The 17733-nt window shown below is 38.9% G+C and overlaps 1 protein-coding gene across 2 annotated transcripts in view; it reads right to left on the bottom strand.

Moving 5' to 3' along the window:
• Positions 1-17733, bottom strand: part of SIK2 (salt inducible kinase 2) — a 131231-nt gene that overhangs the window by 35706 nt on the left and 77792 nt on the right. For both annotated transcript variants that reach the window (XM_068988997.1, XM_068988996.1), the window contains exon 4: positions 7255-7416. In XM_068988997.1, coding sequence (XP_068845098.1) covers positions 7255-7416 — 162 coding nt within the window. The remainder of the gene's footprint in view (positions 1-7254; positions 7417-17733) is intronic.

The raw sequence follows: 17733 nt of genomic DNA, 5'->3' as shown, positions 1-17733 counted from the left end.
GAATCAACACAACCCAGGCAACTTTTAATCTCCAATAGTGTGTTATAATGTCTAATTTATAATTTTAAAAATCCTCCTACAGAGAAGCAGATGGCTTTAGTGTTAAATTTATCCTTGTTTCTAAAATTGCCAGTAGAATTCAGATATCCAGTCTTGCTGAAGAGTTACATGTCTTTTGCAGTTATTATAATAGGAGAGAAGAAGACAATTATGAGGAAATGAAAGCTGACAAATGAAAGGTAGTAGAGTGTGAAGCCAGACCGGACCCACTGCACAAACTGAATGCCAATCAGCCATCGCTGACGTCAATGTGTATTTTGTTGCCCACCGGCAAGAGAAGGCCAGCTGCACAGTTCACTTCCAAACATCAGTCACCCCCTCCCTACCTGACAGGAGGACACAAGAACAATCATCACAGCTGACATGAAACGTGATCCTGCTGACCGTGGTGAGGCGTCTATTTGTCCAGTGAGAGAGTTTAGTGAGCTGAGAAGTGAATTAAATGCTCTTCCTCTGCCCAAAATGGAGTGGGGAGGAGGAAGGAAATGAAGAGGGGAGAAATAAGACAAAAGGAAATAGAAGCCTTTGAGCCACCTTCCATGTTCCAGGCTTAATGCGTGGCCAGGGCTAAACAGGCTTGAAGGATAAAGACAAGGCCTCACTCCGTTTGCTGATGCAAAGCTCTCTGCACATTTTACATAATACTAGGGGCAGGAGGATAACAAATGGAAGACTTTTAATAAAGACTTTCTAACAGAGCCTGTTTCAGCCTATCCCACCCTCTTTTGGTTCCAGGGCAGAAAACTAGAATTATATATACAGAAATCTAATCTCCAGTTCTTCCAGTAAGCAGGAAGATTGCTAGAAGCAATCAGGAGAGATGATGGGCTACTTATAGATTACAGGTCAGGTCAGAAAGGAAGTGTTCCTCTTGGGCGAAAGACAAGAGACCTGTGATGTACAGGTTAGATTTATTACGCTTATTACACACAACTAATTACACTGAAGGTCCCTCTTAGGAAAATATATTAATTTGCATCAAGCAGAAACAATTTAGGATATAAATGATAAACCTTCCTTGTACCTCTGGATTTGTATTGATAAGACTTTAAGTCTTGGTAATTAAAAAGATACGGTGGGGGTGGTATATGGCTATCAATTTTTAAGATTTGTTTTCACATGGAATCAATTATACATTGAATACAAATACCTTTTACTGTTTACATGCTGCCAGGAATTTTAATTAACAATTTATTTAACAAACACTTAACTAGTACTAACTATGTACCAGGCACTGTTCTTAGAAGTATGCAAATATTAACTAATAACCACTATGAGATATGAACTTCCATCACTCCCTTTTAACTGATAAAGAAACTGAGGACAGAGAGATTAAGTAACATGTCCAAGGTCACGCAGCTAGTAAAGTGCAGAGCCAGGGTTCAAACCCAGGTAGCCTGGCTTCAGAGCCCATAATCTTACCTACAAGCTCCCTGTGTTTAACATTATCACTAATCCTTACAATGTTCCTGACAAACAGATTAATGTCTGTTTAATAGATTTGGAAACCCAGGCTCGGTGAAGTTAAATAATCAGCCCAAGATCACACAGCTAACAAAATGGCACAGCTAGAATTTGCACCAGTACCGTCTGATATCAAACTCCACATGCTTTATGTGACGGCTTGTCTGACTGCTGATATTTTTTGAAAACTTTCTCTGAGTAGTTCATACATATTAATTCTTATCTGAGTATTCATTGTAAGCATTTCAGATTAGGAAAGTTGAAAAATAAAACTAAGTGTTTTTCATCAATTTATTCTCAAGTTAATGCCTGCAAGAGTCATAGCTGAAATAGCATGGAGGAAACAGTACTGCAATTATTAAAACTAATGAAAGTCAAAATTTCTTTGCATTCTGCCTCTGATTCTGAATGTCTCAACACTCGTATTCTGTGAAGGCTGGAGGTCTCATAATTGAGGTGATGAGTATATACAGGTGTGGGTGAATCCAGGGCTCACCAGTACCTCAAGTCTTTTACCCATTCAGTTCCGTTCAGTTCAGTTCAGTTCAGTCGCTCAGTCGTGTCTGACTCTTTGCGACCCCATGAATCACAGCACGCCAGGCCTCCCTGTCCATCATCAGCTCCGGGAGTTCACTCAGACTCACGTCCATCGAGTCAGTGATGCCATCCAGCCATCTCATCCTCTGTCGTCCCCTTCTCCTCCTGCCCCCAATCCCTCCCAGCATCAGAGTCTTTTCCAATGAGCCAACTCTTCACATGAGGTGGCCAAAGTACTGGAGTTTCAGCTTTAGCATCATTCCTTCCAAAGAAATCCCAGGGCTGATCTCCTTCAGAATGGACTGGTTGGATCTCCTTGCAGTCCAAGGGACTCTCAAGAGTCTTCTCCAACACCACAGTTCAAAAGCATCAATTCTTTGGTGCTCAGCTTTCTTCACAGTCCAACTCTCACATCCATACATGACCCCTGGAAAAACCATAGCCTTGACTAGACGGACCTTTGTTGGCAAAGTAATGTCTCTGCTTTTGAATATGCTATCTAGATTGGTCATAACTTTTCTTCCAAGGAGTAAGCGTCTTTTAATTTCATGGCTGCAGTCACCATCTGCAGTGATTTTAGAGCCCCCCAAAATAAACCCTGACACTGTTTCCACTGTTTCCCCATCTATTTCCCATGAAGTGATGGGACCAGATGCCATGATCTTTGTTTTCTGAATGTTGAGCTTTAAGCCAACTTTTTCACTCTCCTCTTTCACTTTCATCAAGAGCTTTTTTAGTTCCTCTTCACTTTCTGCCATAAGGGTAGTGTCATCTGCATATCTGAGGTTATTGATATTTCTCCTGGCAATCTTGATTCCAGCTTGTGCTTCTTCCAGCCCACAGTTTCCTCATGATGTACTCTGCATAGAAGTTAAATAGGCAGGGTGACAATATACAGCCTTGACATACTCCTTTTCCCATTTGGAACCAGTCTGTTTTTCCATGTCCAGTTCTAACTGTTGCTTCCTGACCTGCATATAGGTTTCTCAAGAGGCAGGTCAGGTGGTCTGGTATTCCCATCTCTTTCAGAATCGTCCACATTTTATTGTGATCCACACAGTCAAAGGCTTTGGCATAGTCAATAAAGCAGAAATAGATGTTTTTCTGGAACTCTCTTGCTTTTTCGATGATCCAGTGGATGTTGGCAATTTGATCTCTTTAGAGAAGCATAAAAGAGAATCTGATTTGAAAGCCAAGATTCTGTATTTATTAAAATAAACCATGTTTGATATTTCTATTCCATTTTCTGTCTTATAAACAGAGGCAAATATTTCAATTTAAACCTAGTTTTGGTTTACACTTCTCTTTAATTTCACTGTGTGTGTGTCTGTGTGTGTGTGCGCGTGCACATGAGTATGTGCTCAGGCATGTCCAACTCTGTGACCCCATGGACTGTAGCCCCTCAGGTTTCTCTGTCTATAGAATTTTCTAGGCAAGAATACTGGAGTGGGTTGCCATTTCCCACACCAGAGGATCTTTCCAACCCAGGGATCAAACCCACACCTCCTGTGTCTCCCGTATTGACAAGCAGATTCTTTACCACTAGCACCACCAGCAAAGTCCAATTTCAACATACAGCGTGGCTAAAACAGTTTATTTATTCAGCCCATTTAGTAAGAGATGTTCATCAGAATAAACACAGAATGTATAACTTGAGGGAATAATTTTTTGGTATTTTATTCTGAGGTTCTGTAATTTTTCCACGGAGCCCTATCTTTCCTACATGTGTTAGGAACACTTCTACACATCTGAGGGTGTGTGGAATCCTTCATGATCCCGTATGGCTACCTGTCCAGGCTCTTTTCCTATCACTCCTCACTGACGCTTCCTCTCCACTAGCTCTTGTCTGCAGCTTCCCTTCACACTGAGTTCTCTGGCCTGCCTGCCTCTGCCTGAAGCTGCCATCCCTACCTCACCTCCTCAGCTAACTCTCTTCCTTTCTCCTTTTCCCTGCCAATCCCACCACAAATGCCTCCCTCCTTAATAAAGTCTTACTAATGCCTTTCCTCATTCTTCCAAGCATAATCTTCTAGCCTCATGGGTTGTATGACAATTATCTTTTTGTGCTGTATTCATTTAAAGGTCTGGTTCTGAACAGATTAACTCCTTGAGGTAAGAGCAGAGTTGAGCTTTTTTGTACTGCTGTTGTTTTTGCCTCGAAACACCTGAATTTCTAGGACTTAGCTGAGGAGCACAGTAGATGCTTGATAAACATTTGCTGAAATTTGGGGTCAATGGTGGTGAGGGTGACAGAGAAAAAAATGTGGGCAGGAAGGAAATCTGAATGCTTAGCTAAACTGCATGTACATGTATGTGTGTGTATCCACTTGTGAGACACAGAATCAAGGACACTAAATGTATAAATACAGAATGGTAGAATCCAAAATTCAGTCAGTGAGCACTCCCTCAGGAATAACTGACAAACCAAGCTGGTGAGCTGCAAGAAGCACTGATACCGTGGTCAGAGAGACCAGGCTTGAACCCCAGGGCTGCTGCTTATTATCTGAGGCGCCTTGGCAAGTGACTTAATCTCTCCTGTGTTTCAGCTTTTCGTCTAAAAACTGGCAATAGGTACGTAGCTCCTAGGGTTGCTGTGAAGGTTAAATGACACAAGTACACAGCAGGGTGCCTAAAGATAGTGAAGGCTCAGTAAACGTTAGCTGTTACACTAGCTTCACCAGAGAGAACAACTGTAGGTTTCTGACATTTTACCTGTCTTCCAGATGAAAAGGAGAGGATTTTGAAGTTCTAGTATTAAAAAATAAAAATAGCAAAAACAAACAAATAACTAGATTTCACATAATGATAGAAATACTAAGTTTATCTACCTACAGGTGAGAATTACCGAAGACATTATTGTAGCCAGGCAAAACTTGGTTATAACCTTAATGGAATATTTTGCATATTCTGTTTGCAAGTTTCTTTGGTGCTCTATTTTGACGTGTTGGTGACAGAGCACTTTGTAATTCCTATAATATATGACTCCTACCTCTAACATTTCTTTCTCTGCGTGAAATGACCCCCAGAACTCCTTTAATAAAGGTATTGTTTTCTACAGAGTAAAGAACCGCCCCCTCAAAAAAAAAAACCAAAAAAAACCAAGAGCCTTCTCTGACAAGGACAACTTTGGGGCAGCTGATGTTTTCAAAGAGAAGTAAACAAAAAATTCCAGTGGTGTGCACTACAGAAGGTTTGCAAAAAAAAGTGAAATGAATGGGACCAAAGGAAGGGCCACAAGAAAACGAAAAGTGGGAGAAATGAATATACATTATAAATTACAGAACCACTAATATTGCATTTAAATTACATGAACACTAATACTACATTTTTAAAACAAAAAGACAAATCAATACAAATCTTTATATATATAATGAGAATGTAGCAAATTAATGTAAAAACGCTGTCTTATTTAGGTAATTCTATTAGGGGAAAAAAAAAATCAAAGACTACAGAATGAAAAATCCATTATTCCTTGAAACATACATAACAGTGGCATTTAATATGAATTATTAAAATTAAAGTACAATAAGTAAAAAAAGTAAGTGAAATTAATTTGTTTGCCTTCCCTAAATGCCTAAGACAAAAACTGATGATAAATGGCATAGAAATAGGCCAGCTAAATGCATGAATCAGAGGCTTCTCGCTTCTATTTCATACCACGATGCAGCAAATTAAGGCATTTGCTTTGTCCCTAAACTTAGTCCAGTGGGTACCCACCCAAGTTAGTCATCCATTTCTTGCTCAGCTTCTCTCGTGTGGATGTCTGTCCCTTTTCAATAAACCTAGGACAAATCGCCACCTCTTGTAACTCTGCTAAACTTTTGCTTTGTGCCCTTGATGCTCTTCCAAAGTCTAACCGAAACAAACCTCTCTACTTCCCACACCTGCAGACTCTGCTGCTGCTTCGCTGGTGCACGCCCACATTTTCTTAACTGGACAAACGCATCAGATTCCTGATTTAGTCTCCTGCCCAGCCTCACCCACATCTGCCACCTGTCCGCACTCCGTGGCAGGGTGAGACATCCTTCCAAAACGCAAATCTGGTCATCTTATCCAGTCCTGCTCCACCCCTACCCCACCCGAAAAGCTCCAACAGGTTAGCTGCAGAATAAACTCTACTGTCTTTTACATGGTCTTCAAGACTTTTCATATTCTGACCGTTGCCGACCTGCTCTTCCTGTATCAACCCCCTCATGCCTACAGATTTTATATTTACCTAATAGTGAGCAATCATTCCCCACCATTTCAATCTCAATCTCTTTCTCTCTCTTTTACCTGTGATATTTACACAGTTGGCCTGCCTGTCTGTAATATCCTACGTCTGTTTATCTCCCTGGCAAGCTTCGGACTCATCTCTCAAGCTTGAATTCAGGTAGTTCCTTCTCTGTGCAACTTCTTGATTCCTCAAGTAGACTGATGTTCTGACACCTGTACTTCTATTGCAGTCTGTATTACAGTTTTGGGCACGTATCATGTTGTATTTTCATTATTCTTACTTCCCCACTAGGCTTTTAAGATCACAAGAAATGACTCTTTGATTTGTATCCTTAGTACCTAGCACAGCACAGTACCTGACACACAAATACTTACTGACTGAATGAGAGTTTTGACCATGTGAATAAGTAAACTTGGAATATAAACTATAAAAGTCTTTGTTAATTGTGAAAAGGGTAGGAGGAAAAACTAGCAAAAATAATCTTATTCTCCATGTTGTAAGTCAAAACCCCACTGTATCAGAAGGTGGCAAGGTGCTTCTGTGTCCCCAGCACTCTCATTCTCCTGCGGTCACCTCCTTTGTCTTATTTCTGTCTGCGACCTCTCTCCAGCCACCAGTCATACTGAAGAGAGCAGGGCAGAGTGCCGCAACCTTCGCTGCTCCTGCAGCCCCCTCGGCCTCTCCAAACACTCACACTCTCAGCGGAGCACCACAGAGGGGCCTGAGCACAAACCAGACTGAGGATGCAGACCAGAGCCCAGTCGGAGTCCTGCCACGCTGCGTGTTGAACTTAGTTCCCTTTTCTTTTTTCCCTTACTTTTCATTACACGCAGGACTAAGGAACAGATAAAATACTCTGAGAGGGGGTGACGTCCCAGGTGGGAGCACTCCTGAACCTCCGCCTGCAGGTCTGTTTGCGCACCCCGAGTGCTGCGGCTCACGCCTGACCGCGTTAGAGCCAGCAGTGTCCCAGTTACCTGCTATCTTGATATTCATGTTGTTGTCCAGCAGGAGATTTTCAGCCTTGAGGTCACGGTGCACAATCTGCCGACCGTGACAGTAATCAACAGCAGACAGGATTTGCCAGAATTTGCGCCTGGCCTCAGATTCATTTAACCGGCCATGGTTAGCAAGGTAGTCTGTAAAAGGAGAAAGAATTTAGAATTACTCACACACACCCAAACAAACAAAAAAAAACCCACTGTTAGTATCAGGATTTTTTTTTCCCTCAAAAACTTCTTTTAATAATGAGAGTTAGGGTTTAAGTAAAACAGTTTCCAAGTTCCTTGTCCTGAGAAAAATAACTCCAATCACATTTCACTGGAGTCTGGATAAGTGGACAGAGCCCAAGACCAGACAACAGCAACTGGCATAATACAGCATAATTCAAAAAGCTTCTTTAGGTTAAGAGGTACAAACTAATATGTACAAAATCAATAAGCAACAAGGATATATTTACTGTACAGCACAGGAAAATACAGCCAATGTTTTACAATAATTTTAAATGGGGTATAATCTATAAAAATATGGAATCAGTATGTTGTACACCTGAAACTAACAATATTGCAAATCAGCTAGACTTCAGTAACACAACACCGTAAATCAACTAAACTCCAATAAAAATTAAAAATAAAAAACTGTACTTTCATTTTTTAAAAATGCGTTTTAAAGTCTCAACATTCTCTTTGCTCTTTGTAATAAATTTTGAATACTTTTCCTAACCATCTTTTAAAAATAAAATTTATTTAAAACAAAGAACATAAATAAATTCTTGGACTTCTCATCAGACAAGGGATATTCTTCCTTTAAACAACCATTTGTGAAGTTATTGGACAAACCATCTGTAATAGAAGATACAACAGTCCCTGGAAGTAGCTTAAATAATTCACACCTTGTTATCTTGTTCAGGGGAGCAATGCTGATCTACCCTAAAACATGCAGACTTGTTCTCAAAACCATGTCCTCTAAACAAGTATACTTTGCAAGATACATTAGCTCTTTCTGTGCAATATTATAATATCTATTAAAGTATTTTATTTGAAAATTAATTCTATATGAGTTCAATAGAACTAAACATTACAATGTATTCAAGTTTCACCTGAAGATCTGACAGGCCTCTGACATGATCTTTTCAGGAAAATGGGGTCAACATCAAACCTGAAAGGCTTTTCAGTTTAAGATTTTTTCTGAAGTTAGGAACTGTATGAGTGTATTAATATTCACAGTCATTGTCACGTATTTTCTGCTCTAGGCTTTGTGGTTTTACTGGTTTTCTAATTCCATCTTTTTGGCTAATGCCATCCTCAACATTTACTATAAAGTTTACTAACATTTGTATAGCACTTTACAGTTTATCAAGCATGTTCATATCATAGTATCTCACTTAATCTTCCTAAAAGTCCTCTATGATAACTATTACTCTAATTCCCGTTTTGTAGATGAGGAAACTCAAGGCACCAAGTGATCTGGCTGAATTCAGACTATTGGTAAGTACATGGTTGCTCTGGTACTAGAACCTTTGAAAAACATTTTTTAAAAACTGTATCAAACTTCTTTATTAGACTCCTGCTAAAGTCCTAAATATCCTTTCAACACCCTGCTCAAACGCCACCTTGTCCTGAAAGAGTCCCTCATCTCTCAAGTGAAAAAGTGAAGTGAAGTCGCTCAGTCATGTCCAACTCTTTGTGACCCCATGGACTGTAGCCTACCAGGCTCCATCCATGAGATTTTCCAGGCAAGCATACTGGAGTGAGTTGCCATTTCCTTCTCCAGAGGATCTTCCCGACCCAGGGATAGAACCCGGGTCTCCCGCACTGCAGGCAGACGCTTTCCCGTCTGAGCCATCTCTTAGGTAGTATTTAATAATCGCTCTCCTCTGGACTCCTTCTCATTTATAACACACTGGCTCGTACTTTCATTATTTGTATGTATAGCATAAACATCTAACGTGCAGACACATGCAGCCCTTATTCTAATACTCTGTGCATTAGAAAATATAAAAGATCCCTTCATTTAAGCTTCTTGAAGATAGACCCATATCATTCTCTTCTGTACTTCCCACACTGTTTATAGCACTATGCACAAAATAGCAGAGGTCAAATACTGAATACACAGCTGACTAAGGTCTTAATACAGATGGTATCATGAAACATTCCAAAAACAATATGATGAAAGTATGGAGCAGGAGTGCTCTACTCTATACGTTACAGGCTTTAAATGTGAGTGAACTTTTATATATTTTTATACATGTACTCTTAACAGACTGAGATGAGTTTGTCACAACTCCCTTTCGCCTTTACAGAGCACACAGTAGCCATTCATACTTGTAAGAGGGGAAAAAGGATCACTTAAGAACCAATCTGTAGACTTTTCAGCCAAAATGTCCAAACTATCATCAGAGTGACTCTAAATACATTGGCAAGTGAACAATGTGCTTTCTATTCATAATAGTAAACTGGAGCCTCATTTCTCTGGATGAGCAGGGACATAGGTTAATTAAGGGCAAATGCAAATTTCCAAGGGGAATGCAGTATGTTTTATGTAAGGGATTATCTTTTGACTAGTTAGTTATAACCTTCCTAAGAGTCTAGATAAATGCTACTTAAACTGTATCACTAAATGAGACAATCTTTCCACAGACAAATGACTGACTTTTCCAAACAGAATTTTTTCCTGTTGAAAATTCTGAGTCAATGTGGATCAATGGAAAAATTTTTTTTTGAGATTTCTGACAACACAGAGAAACTTAACAGATACAATATGAATAAGTACATGTAAATATATGTAGAAAAATAACCCAAACTATTGCCTACAAAATGAGTCCTGGGACGCACAATAGAATCTACAGTAACTGATGGTTTTTTGAAGTGATCAGTCCAAACTGGAACTACTATAGCCAAGGGTATTAAAAAGCTTTGTAGCTTGGCAGGAAGGGATTGTCTGTAAAACAAAGTAGGGGTATGTCTGAAGCTATAGTCATCACATGTCAATAAACCTATAACACTGTGAGAAAAATGAGAACATTCATGTTCCAGAGAGTAAGACACCACTTACAGAGGTGGAATTTTCACTTCTTAAGCAAAAATCCCAGCAAGTATTTCAGCATATCTATGTTCTTCCCTACTCTTTATGATTTCTGCAGTGCAGACTACCCCCAGAACTAACCCCCAGAGATCAGAAAATAACCGAGGTAAAAACCTGGGACTGCAAATGATCATCCCCATGAGGGGCACTGTTATCAATCCAACTCAAATTAATGCACAAGGTTTAAAGATAACATTCAAAAAGCATGCATTTCAGATTAAAAAAATACTTAATTACGGTTACAGAAAAAACTTATAAGTGAAATAGGAATTCTCTATACGAACCACCTATGTATTTTTGATGAAGGGATAGTTCTAAAAAATTCTTTCCTAGGTTTACATTTGTTCTTGATTGTTAATTTTATGTTTTTTGGTGTTAATAACGAAACTTTAAAAGGACTTATGTATTTGGCTGCACTATGCCTTAGTTGTGGCATGTGCAGTCTTCGGTCTTTGAGCAGCAGCAGCATGCAGGATCTTTAGCTGCAGCCTGCGAGACCTAGATCCCTGACCAGAGACTGAACCTGTGCCCCCTGAGCGGGGAACGAGGAGTCTTAGCTACTGGACTGCCAGGGAAGTCCCAACAAACCTTTTTAAGGCTATATTTTGTACGTGTGAAAGTGTTAGTCGCTCGGTCATGCTGGACTCTTTGTGACTCCTTGGACTGTAGCCCACCAGGCTCCTCTGTCCATGGGATTCTCCAGGCAAGAATACTGGAGTGGGTTGCCATTCCCTTCTCCAGGGCATCTTACCAACCCAGGGATCAAATCTTGGTCTCCCACATTGCAGGCAGATTCTTTACCATCGGAGCCACCAGATAAGCCCTATATTTTGTATGCCCTTCCCCCCAGTTTTGCTCTTATGATTGATTTTTATCGTATTTTGATAAACATCATGGTCTGTGACAGATTGGCCAATCAAAAAAACACTGGTCTTTCAATACTGACAATTTGAGAAATACTGGTACAGACAAGTAAACAGGCAATTACAATAAACTGTGGTAAAGGCTGGGCTTCGCTGGTGGCTCAGTGGTAAGGAATCCGCCTGCAATGCAGAAGCCACAGGAGATGCAAGTTCAATCCCCGGGTCAGGAAGATCCCCTAGAGGAGGGCATGGCAACCCACTCCAGTATTCTTGCTTGGAGAATCCCATGGACAGAGGAGCCTGGCAGGCTACAGTCCATGGGGTCGCGAAGAGTCAGACACGACTGAGCAACTTCCCTTTCACTTTTCACTTTCATGCACTGGAGAAGGGAACGGCAACCCACTCCAGTGTTCTTGCCTGGAGAATCCCAGGGACGGGGGAGCCTGGTGGGCTGCTGTCTATGGAGTCGCATAGAGTCGGACACGACTGAAGCGACTTAGCAGCAGTAGCAGCAGCAGTAAGTATTTTTGCATTTGAAATTTAATTTTTTTTATTACAGAAGTTTCAAACATACATGAAAGTGGGGAAAACAGTATAATTCTCCAGATTGAAAAGTTATCAACATTTTGCCTTATTTGCTTCACTTATCCTTTTTTTCTTTCCTTTATTCCTCCTTGTGAAAGTGAAAGTGTTAGTCACTAAGTTGTGTTCAACTCTTTTTGATCCCAGGACTAGCCCACAAGGCTCCTCTGTCAATGGGATTCTCCAGGCAAGAACACTGGAGTGGGTAGCCATTTCCTTCTCCAGGGCATCTTTCCAACCCAGGGATCAAATCTTGGTCTCCCACACTGCAGGCAGATTCTTTACCATCGGAGCCACCAGGAAAGCTATTCTTCCCTGTGATAAGGTTTATTTCACACTCCATCAACACTGCTTTAATGTCCCTGGAAACTTTCTCAGTTCTCATCTCTTATGACCTTTCAATTATTAGTTTATACTTAATTGGTTCTCAAAATAAACATCTCTTCCTGTTGATTCTGTGTTTGTCTGGTTTTTCTCCATCTCTTTCACTAATTGTCTCTACTTTCTCTTCAATCACATAAGACTACCATAGTATAGTTCTGGCATTTTGCTGTTCTTTTCCTGTGCTCTTTCCCTCATAGAATTAATCTAAACTCTTACCTTTGTAGGGATAATCTTTGATCTGCTTCATTCTTTCTTTCTTTTTTTAAAAAATATATTTGGCTGCGCTGAGTCTTAGGTGTGCAATGAGATCTCTTAGTTGTGGCATGTGGGATTTAGTTCCCCAACCAGGGATCAAACCTGGGACCCCTGCATTGGGAGCAAGGAGTCTTAGCCATTGGACTACTAGGAAAGTCCTGGTCTGCTTTATTCTTAACTGGATGATTTTAGTTTTCTTTCACATGCTTCTCATTTATTGCCAGTCTCGGGGGTACTTCTTCAGTCACTTCACTCAAAATATGTTGTAACATCTGACCTGGAACTTTCTGGTCACAAATTCTATTGAGAATCTAATGAAAATTATACTTACATACAAAGACACATGTAAAATTTTATGTGCAATTTCAAGGGGGTCTATAAAATCTTAATTTATTCAAAGTTAGGAAATTCTTCCTTAAGGGATTTCATTCCCTGATTAGAACTTCCTCTAGGTCTAGCAAGGGGCTTCTCTTGTGGCTCAGCTGGTAAAGAATTTGCCTGCAATGTGGGAGACCTGGGTTCGATCCCTGTGTTGGGACGATCCCCTGAAGAAGGGAAATGCTACCCACTCCAGTATTCTGGCCTGGAGAATTCATGGACTATACAGTCCATGGGGTGGCAAAGAGTCAGACATGGCTGAGTGACTTTCACTAGATCTAGCAAGCACATTTAACCTTTCAATAACTAACACAATTGAGGACCTACATGGATTTTTTTCTGCTACTGCGGTGTTATCAAGACTGAGTTCATTTTTCTTTTTATAAACTTCACTACCACCTTTTAAGCCACTATAACTATCATCTTACAGTCACTCAACCTCAAAATTTCAAGCATCATCTTCTACCAACCCCTGAATTAAGTATAGCTAAAGCCCCAATTGGGCTTCCCAGATTGTTCAGTGGTAAAGAATCCGCATGCAATGCAGGAGCAGCAGATGTGGGTTTGATCCCTGGGCTGGAGAAAATCCCCTAGTGGAGGAAATGGCAACCCACACCAGTATTCTTGCCTGCAACATCCCATGGACAGAGGAAACTGGCAGGCTACAGTCCATGGAGTTGCAAAGAGTCAGACACAACTGAGCGACTGGACACGTGTGAACACAAAGCCCCAAAAAGTAGGTTTCAAGATTTAAGTTTTATATGGTATAATTAATGAAAGTTTTCACCTTGCTTTTATAGGCATCTAGATTTCATAGTGCAGTGCATGACTGTGCTCATATCTGCTCAATAAATCTTAGCTGCTACCATCACCATGGTTGTCCTCCTCATTACCACCACCACCCCACGCGGCACCCCTTGTCTTTCCCCTGGGATAAGGAGCAGCTTTCCAAGGCTCCTATCAAAGTGGAGAAACCCAGTCAGGTGACTCTTCTCAAATTTCAGGAGTGTCAGACTCTTTGAATGACTAACATAAAGGTTAACGCTCTTCCCCCAGAAATTATTAGTATTCCTTAAAGCTGGAGCTGGGTAATAGATGAAAAGATTAATACTTTACGCAATTACATACTTAATGTTATGCTAAAAGGATTTAATTTGTAATTTCATCAATCTGTAATCTGGGAGTGAAGTAAAAATGTTGATGCCAATTTAATATTCTACAGTGAAATAGTCTTCAAAAAAAAAAGACAAAAAACCAAATGACCTCAGATGATTAAATCCTGGTCAGACATTCTTAACCCACAAATTTACAAAGACTAAATCTGAAGACAGATAGTGTTTTATGGAATCTGACCATTATGAATCCTGAAGCTCTAACAAGGTAATCAAAATTGGTTCATTTATTCTCTTCAAAATACTCTGAAGATCCATTATCTTCAAGCCCCATATTCAAATCTTTATTCATCTTTTCCTCTAACATTCCTTTCCTTTAATCAGTACAAAGTATCACTATAAAATAAAACCATCTCACTATAAATTAGGACTCTGGTCTCTGTCAATGTAGTCTGTGCTGGTTCTAACCAATCACTCTTGGATAAAATATAATTAAGAAAGGGAGGTCCATTAAACAAAAACCCGAAAATCAGTTTTGGGCACGTTAATACATGTACCACCTTACACTTGTAAACACAAACAGAAAATAGATTAGTCGTATGATCTGTACTGAATTAGGATAACGAGGGTTATCCTAATTTAAAATACTAGACTATAATATTATTTATACTATTAAACTACATTAAACTTTTAATGTAGACACATTTATGAATATGAAACTATAGATTTTTAAAACATTTTGCTTTTCTCTGTTTGTTTCTGTAAGTACATAATCATTTCAAATTGGGAGTTTGTCAAAAATTAAAGGAAATTGTTGCTTGTGGTATACTCTGGCAATTTAATTGTGCTTTCAGCAATTTCCCTACATTAGACTGTTTGCATCTGTTCTTCAAGCTATGTGTAACTACTGAAACAAACCACAGTCTTCTGAGAAGTAAGATGAGCTTTTAGTTACAGAGCTGAAAGTTTTAAAGATTATTTACAATCAACTTCTTTGACTATACATTTAAGTTTTCAGGGACGATTAAAAGCAAATATGGTCAAACTTTTCTAATGTGATTTGTAAACCCCACAGAGAAGCCAACAGATTGTGATATCTGATGACAGTAACGGACACAAGCAGATGACTTCAAAAATTGTCATATCTTTAGAAAAATACTTAAGTAAAATAAATTTCTGATCTCCTTGTACATAGGAAGACATCAATACAGCAGAAAAAGTTATGGAATCAGACAGCCCTGATTATGAATGCTGTTTCTACTTTTCACTGCTGAATAACATTGGACAAGTTATTTAGGCCCCTGTCTACCCTGACTTTTCAGTAATAAACCTCAAATTTGTTCTTTGTGGGAATGTCCTACCTTACCTGCTCCTCAGATGAAGTCTAACTTTATTGCATAGAACCTTTTTAAGAGTATTTTATTTCCGTATCTATTCTAGTCTATTGATTTCCATCTATACACAGCAATTTTTATCCTGTTGTATGAAAACATCATACTCTCTGCTGTGTCTGATATAAGTCTAGTAGTTATGACACAAAATAAGCATTAGAAAAAAATTATATTTCCAGTTTTGAAATATTTAATAGAAAAATCAAGAAAGAAGACTTGTAAAAATAAATATATACAAAGAACATGATTTGAGGTCCAGTTTCCATATATGTGTACAGATCTTCAAAAAGCACACAGATACATCTCAATTATGAATCAGAATAAATTCAATCGCAAAGAATAATGAAAAGTCAAAACTGTTAGTTGCTTAACTGTGTCCAATTCTTTGTGATCCCATGGGCTGTAACCAGCCAGGCTCTTCTGTTCATGGGATTTCCAAAGCAAGAATACTGGAGTGGGTAACCATTCCCTTCTCCAGGGGATCTTCACAACCCAGGGATCAAACCTGGGTTTCCTACACTGCAGGCAGATTCTTTATTGTCTGAGCCAGCAGGGAAGCCCAGGAATAATGAGCGTAGTAGGATATGATGACATGGGCCCTCAATCATACTGATTCTTTTCAGATCAGTCTTGAAGCACAATGCTTTCTCTCTCATGGAATCAAATTAAGGAAGAAAGTCACACTTTATTGTGAGTTTAAAGTAAACAGTCATCTGTTTATTCACTCATTCAACAAACACCTTAATGACCTCTTTGTGTCAGCCACTACGTTGGCATTTTGACCTCACGAAACTTTTATTTGGGTGGAGTAAACAACAATAAATAAGGAGATAAAAATTATAATCATGAAGTATAATAAATGCCAGAGAAATAGGGTGACCCTCTGGAAAGTATCTGGGAGAGGCTACTTTATACAGAGTGATCAGGAGAGGCCTTTACGAGAAGGTACTATTTCAACTTGGGAGAAAAGCATTCAAGAACAGAAGAAACCAATCCAAGGCTAAGTCATAAAGATCAAAGAAAAGGGGGAGGCATAGGAGGAAACTGAAAAAGCAAGGTCAATAAACAACAAGATCCTACTGTACGGCACAGGAACTCTGCTCAATGTTATGTGGCAGCCTGGATGGGAGGGGAGTTTGGGGCAGAATGGATACATGTATATATTCCCTTTGCTGTCCACCTGAAACTATCACAACATTGCCAATCAGCTATATTCTAATATAAAATAAGAAGTTTAAGAACACAACAAAAAAGAAAAAAGAAACAAAAAGAAACAAGGTCAAACTCAGCAAGAATTTAGAAGCCTAAAGAGGGAGTCTATATTTAAAATATTGGGAAATTTGTAAACGGTTTTAAGTAGGTGAGAGACCTGACCTAACTCACAATTTAGAAGCACTTAAAAATAATCTGAAACTGAACTCTATGTTAATAAGCAATACAGTTCCATCAAGTAAAAAGTCAAATAAAAAATTTAAGCACCCCTATGGGAACGATCCTGATGGCTGATGCGAGAGCCAGAAAGAAATAAAACTCAGTCCCTAATAATGCAAACAAATTTACAATACACATAAGAAAAGAAGGTTAAATAATAAAAACTAGCTCTTCAAGACAATAGATGTCATGAGGTAATACTGGCTTACAGATGTTAAGATGAGATATTGTATAAAACATTATAAAGACTCTTAATATAATTTTAGAGCAATAGCTGGTTTTGTTACTGATTTTGATATATGTAGTAACATTTCATTAACTATACCAGAACTGCTTTTAAGATTTTATTTTTTTTAATGTCAACTGAATAGCCTAGGAAAGTGCCCAGACTCATATTTAATACTACCAGATGATGATGTCATCTCAATGGCATTAAACATTCCAGACAATTCCTTAAATAGGTATTTTCATCTCACCTATTTTTATCATCTTTACACGGCCTCAAGGTCTGTTGTGAATTATTTCTGAGTAATGAATATCACTGGACTGATAAATGAGTCACTCTAAACTGAACTACTGATGTTGTATGCTATTTACTCAATTTATGGTAGTGTTATAATAATATTTATAAATGCAATCTGGTCACACTTCTAACACATTCTTTACATAGATAAATACATCCAGATAACTAGTTTGATATGCAATTATTTCTTAAGAAGGAAAGAAATACAGGCTAAAGAACAGGCTGTGGTTTACCAAACCATGCAATTTTTAGGAATTAGGATTTAAAAGCCAAACAAACAGAATAAGATGCAGATGAGGAAGGGAAAAAACATGTTAATTTTAATATTTTGGTTTCTGTATATACATACTCTAAAGACACAAGGTTAGCACATACTTGAGATCTAAGATATTATTGTCATTCACTTCATAAATCAAACAGCAAATATATTTATTTATTTTTCATTGACTTCTTT

This window comes from Capricornis sumatraensis, chromosome 16 (genome assembly GCF_032405125.1).
Source record: "Capricornis sumatraensis isolate serow.1 chromosome 16, serow.2, whole genome shotgun sequence".
Classification (NCBI taxonomy): domain Eukaryota; kingdom Metazoa; phylum Chordata; class Mammalia; order Artiodactyla; family Bovidae; genus Capricornis; species Capricornis sumatraensis.
Note: the sequence above shows the minus strand (reverse complement) of the source record. Positions and strands in the feature narration are given on the sequence as shown.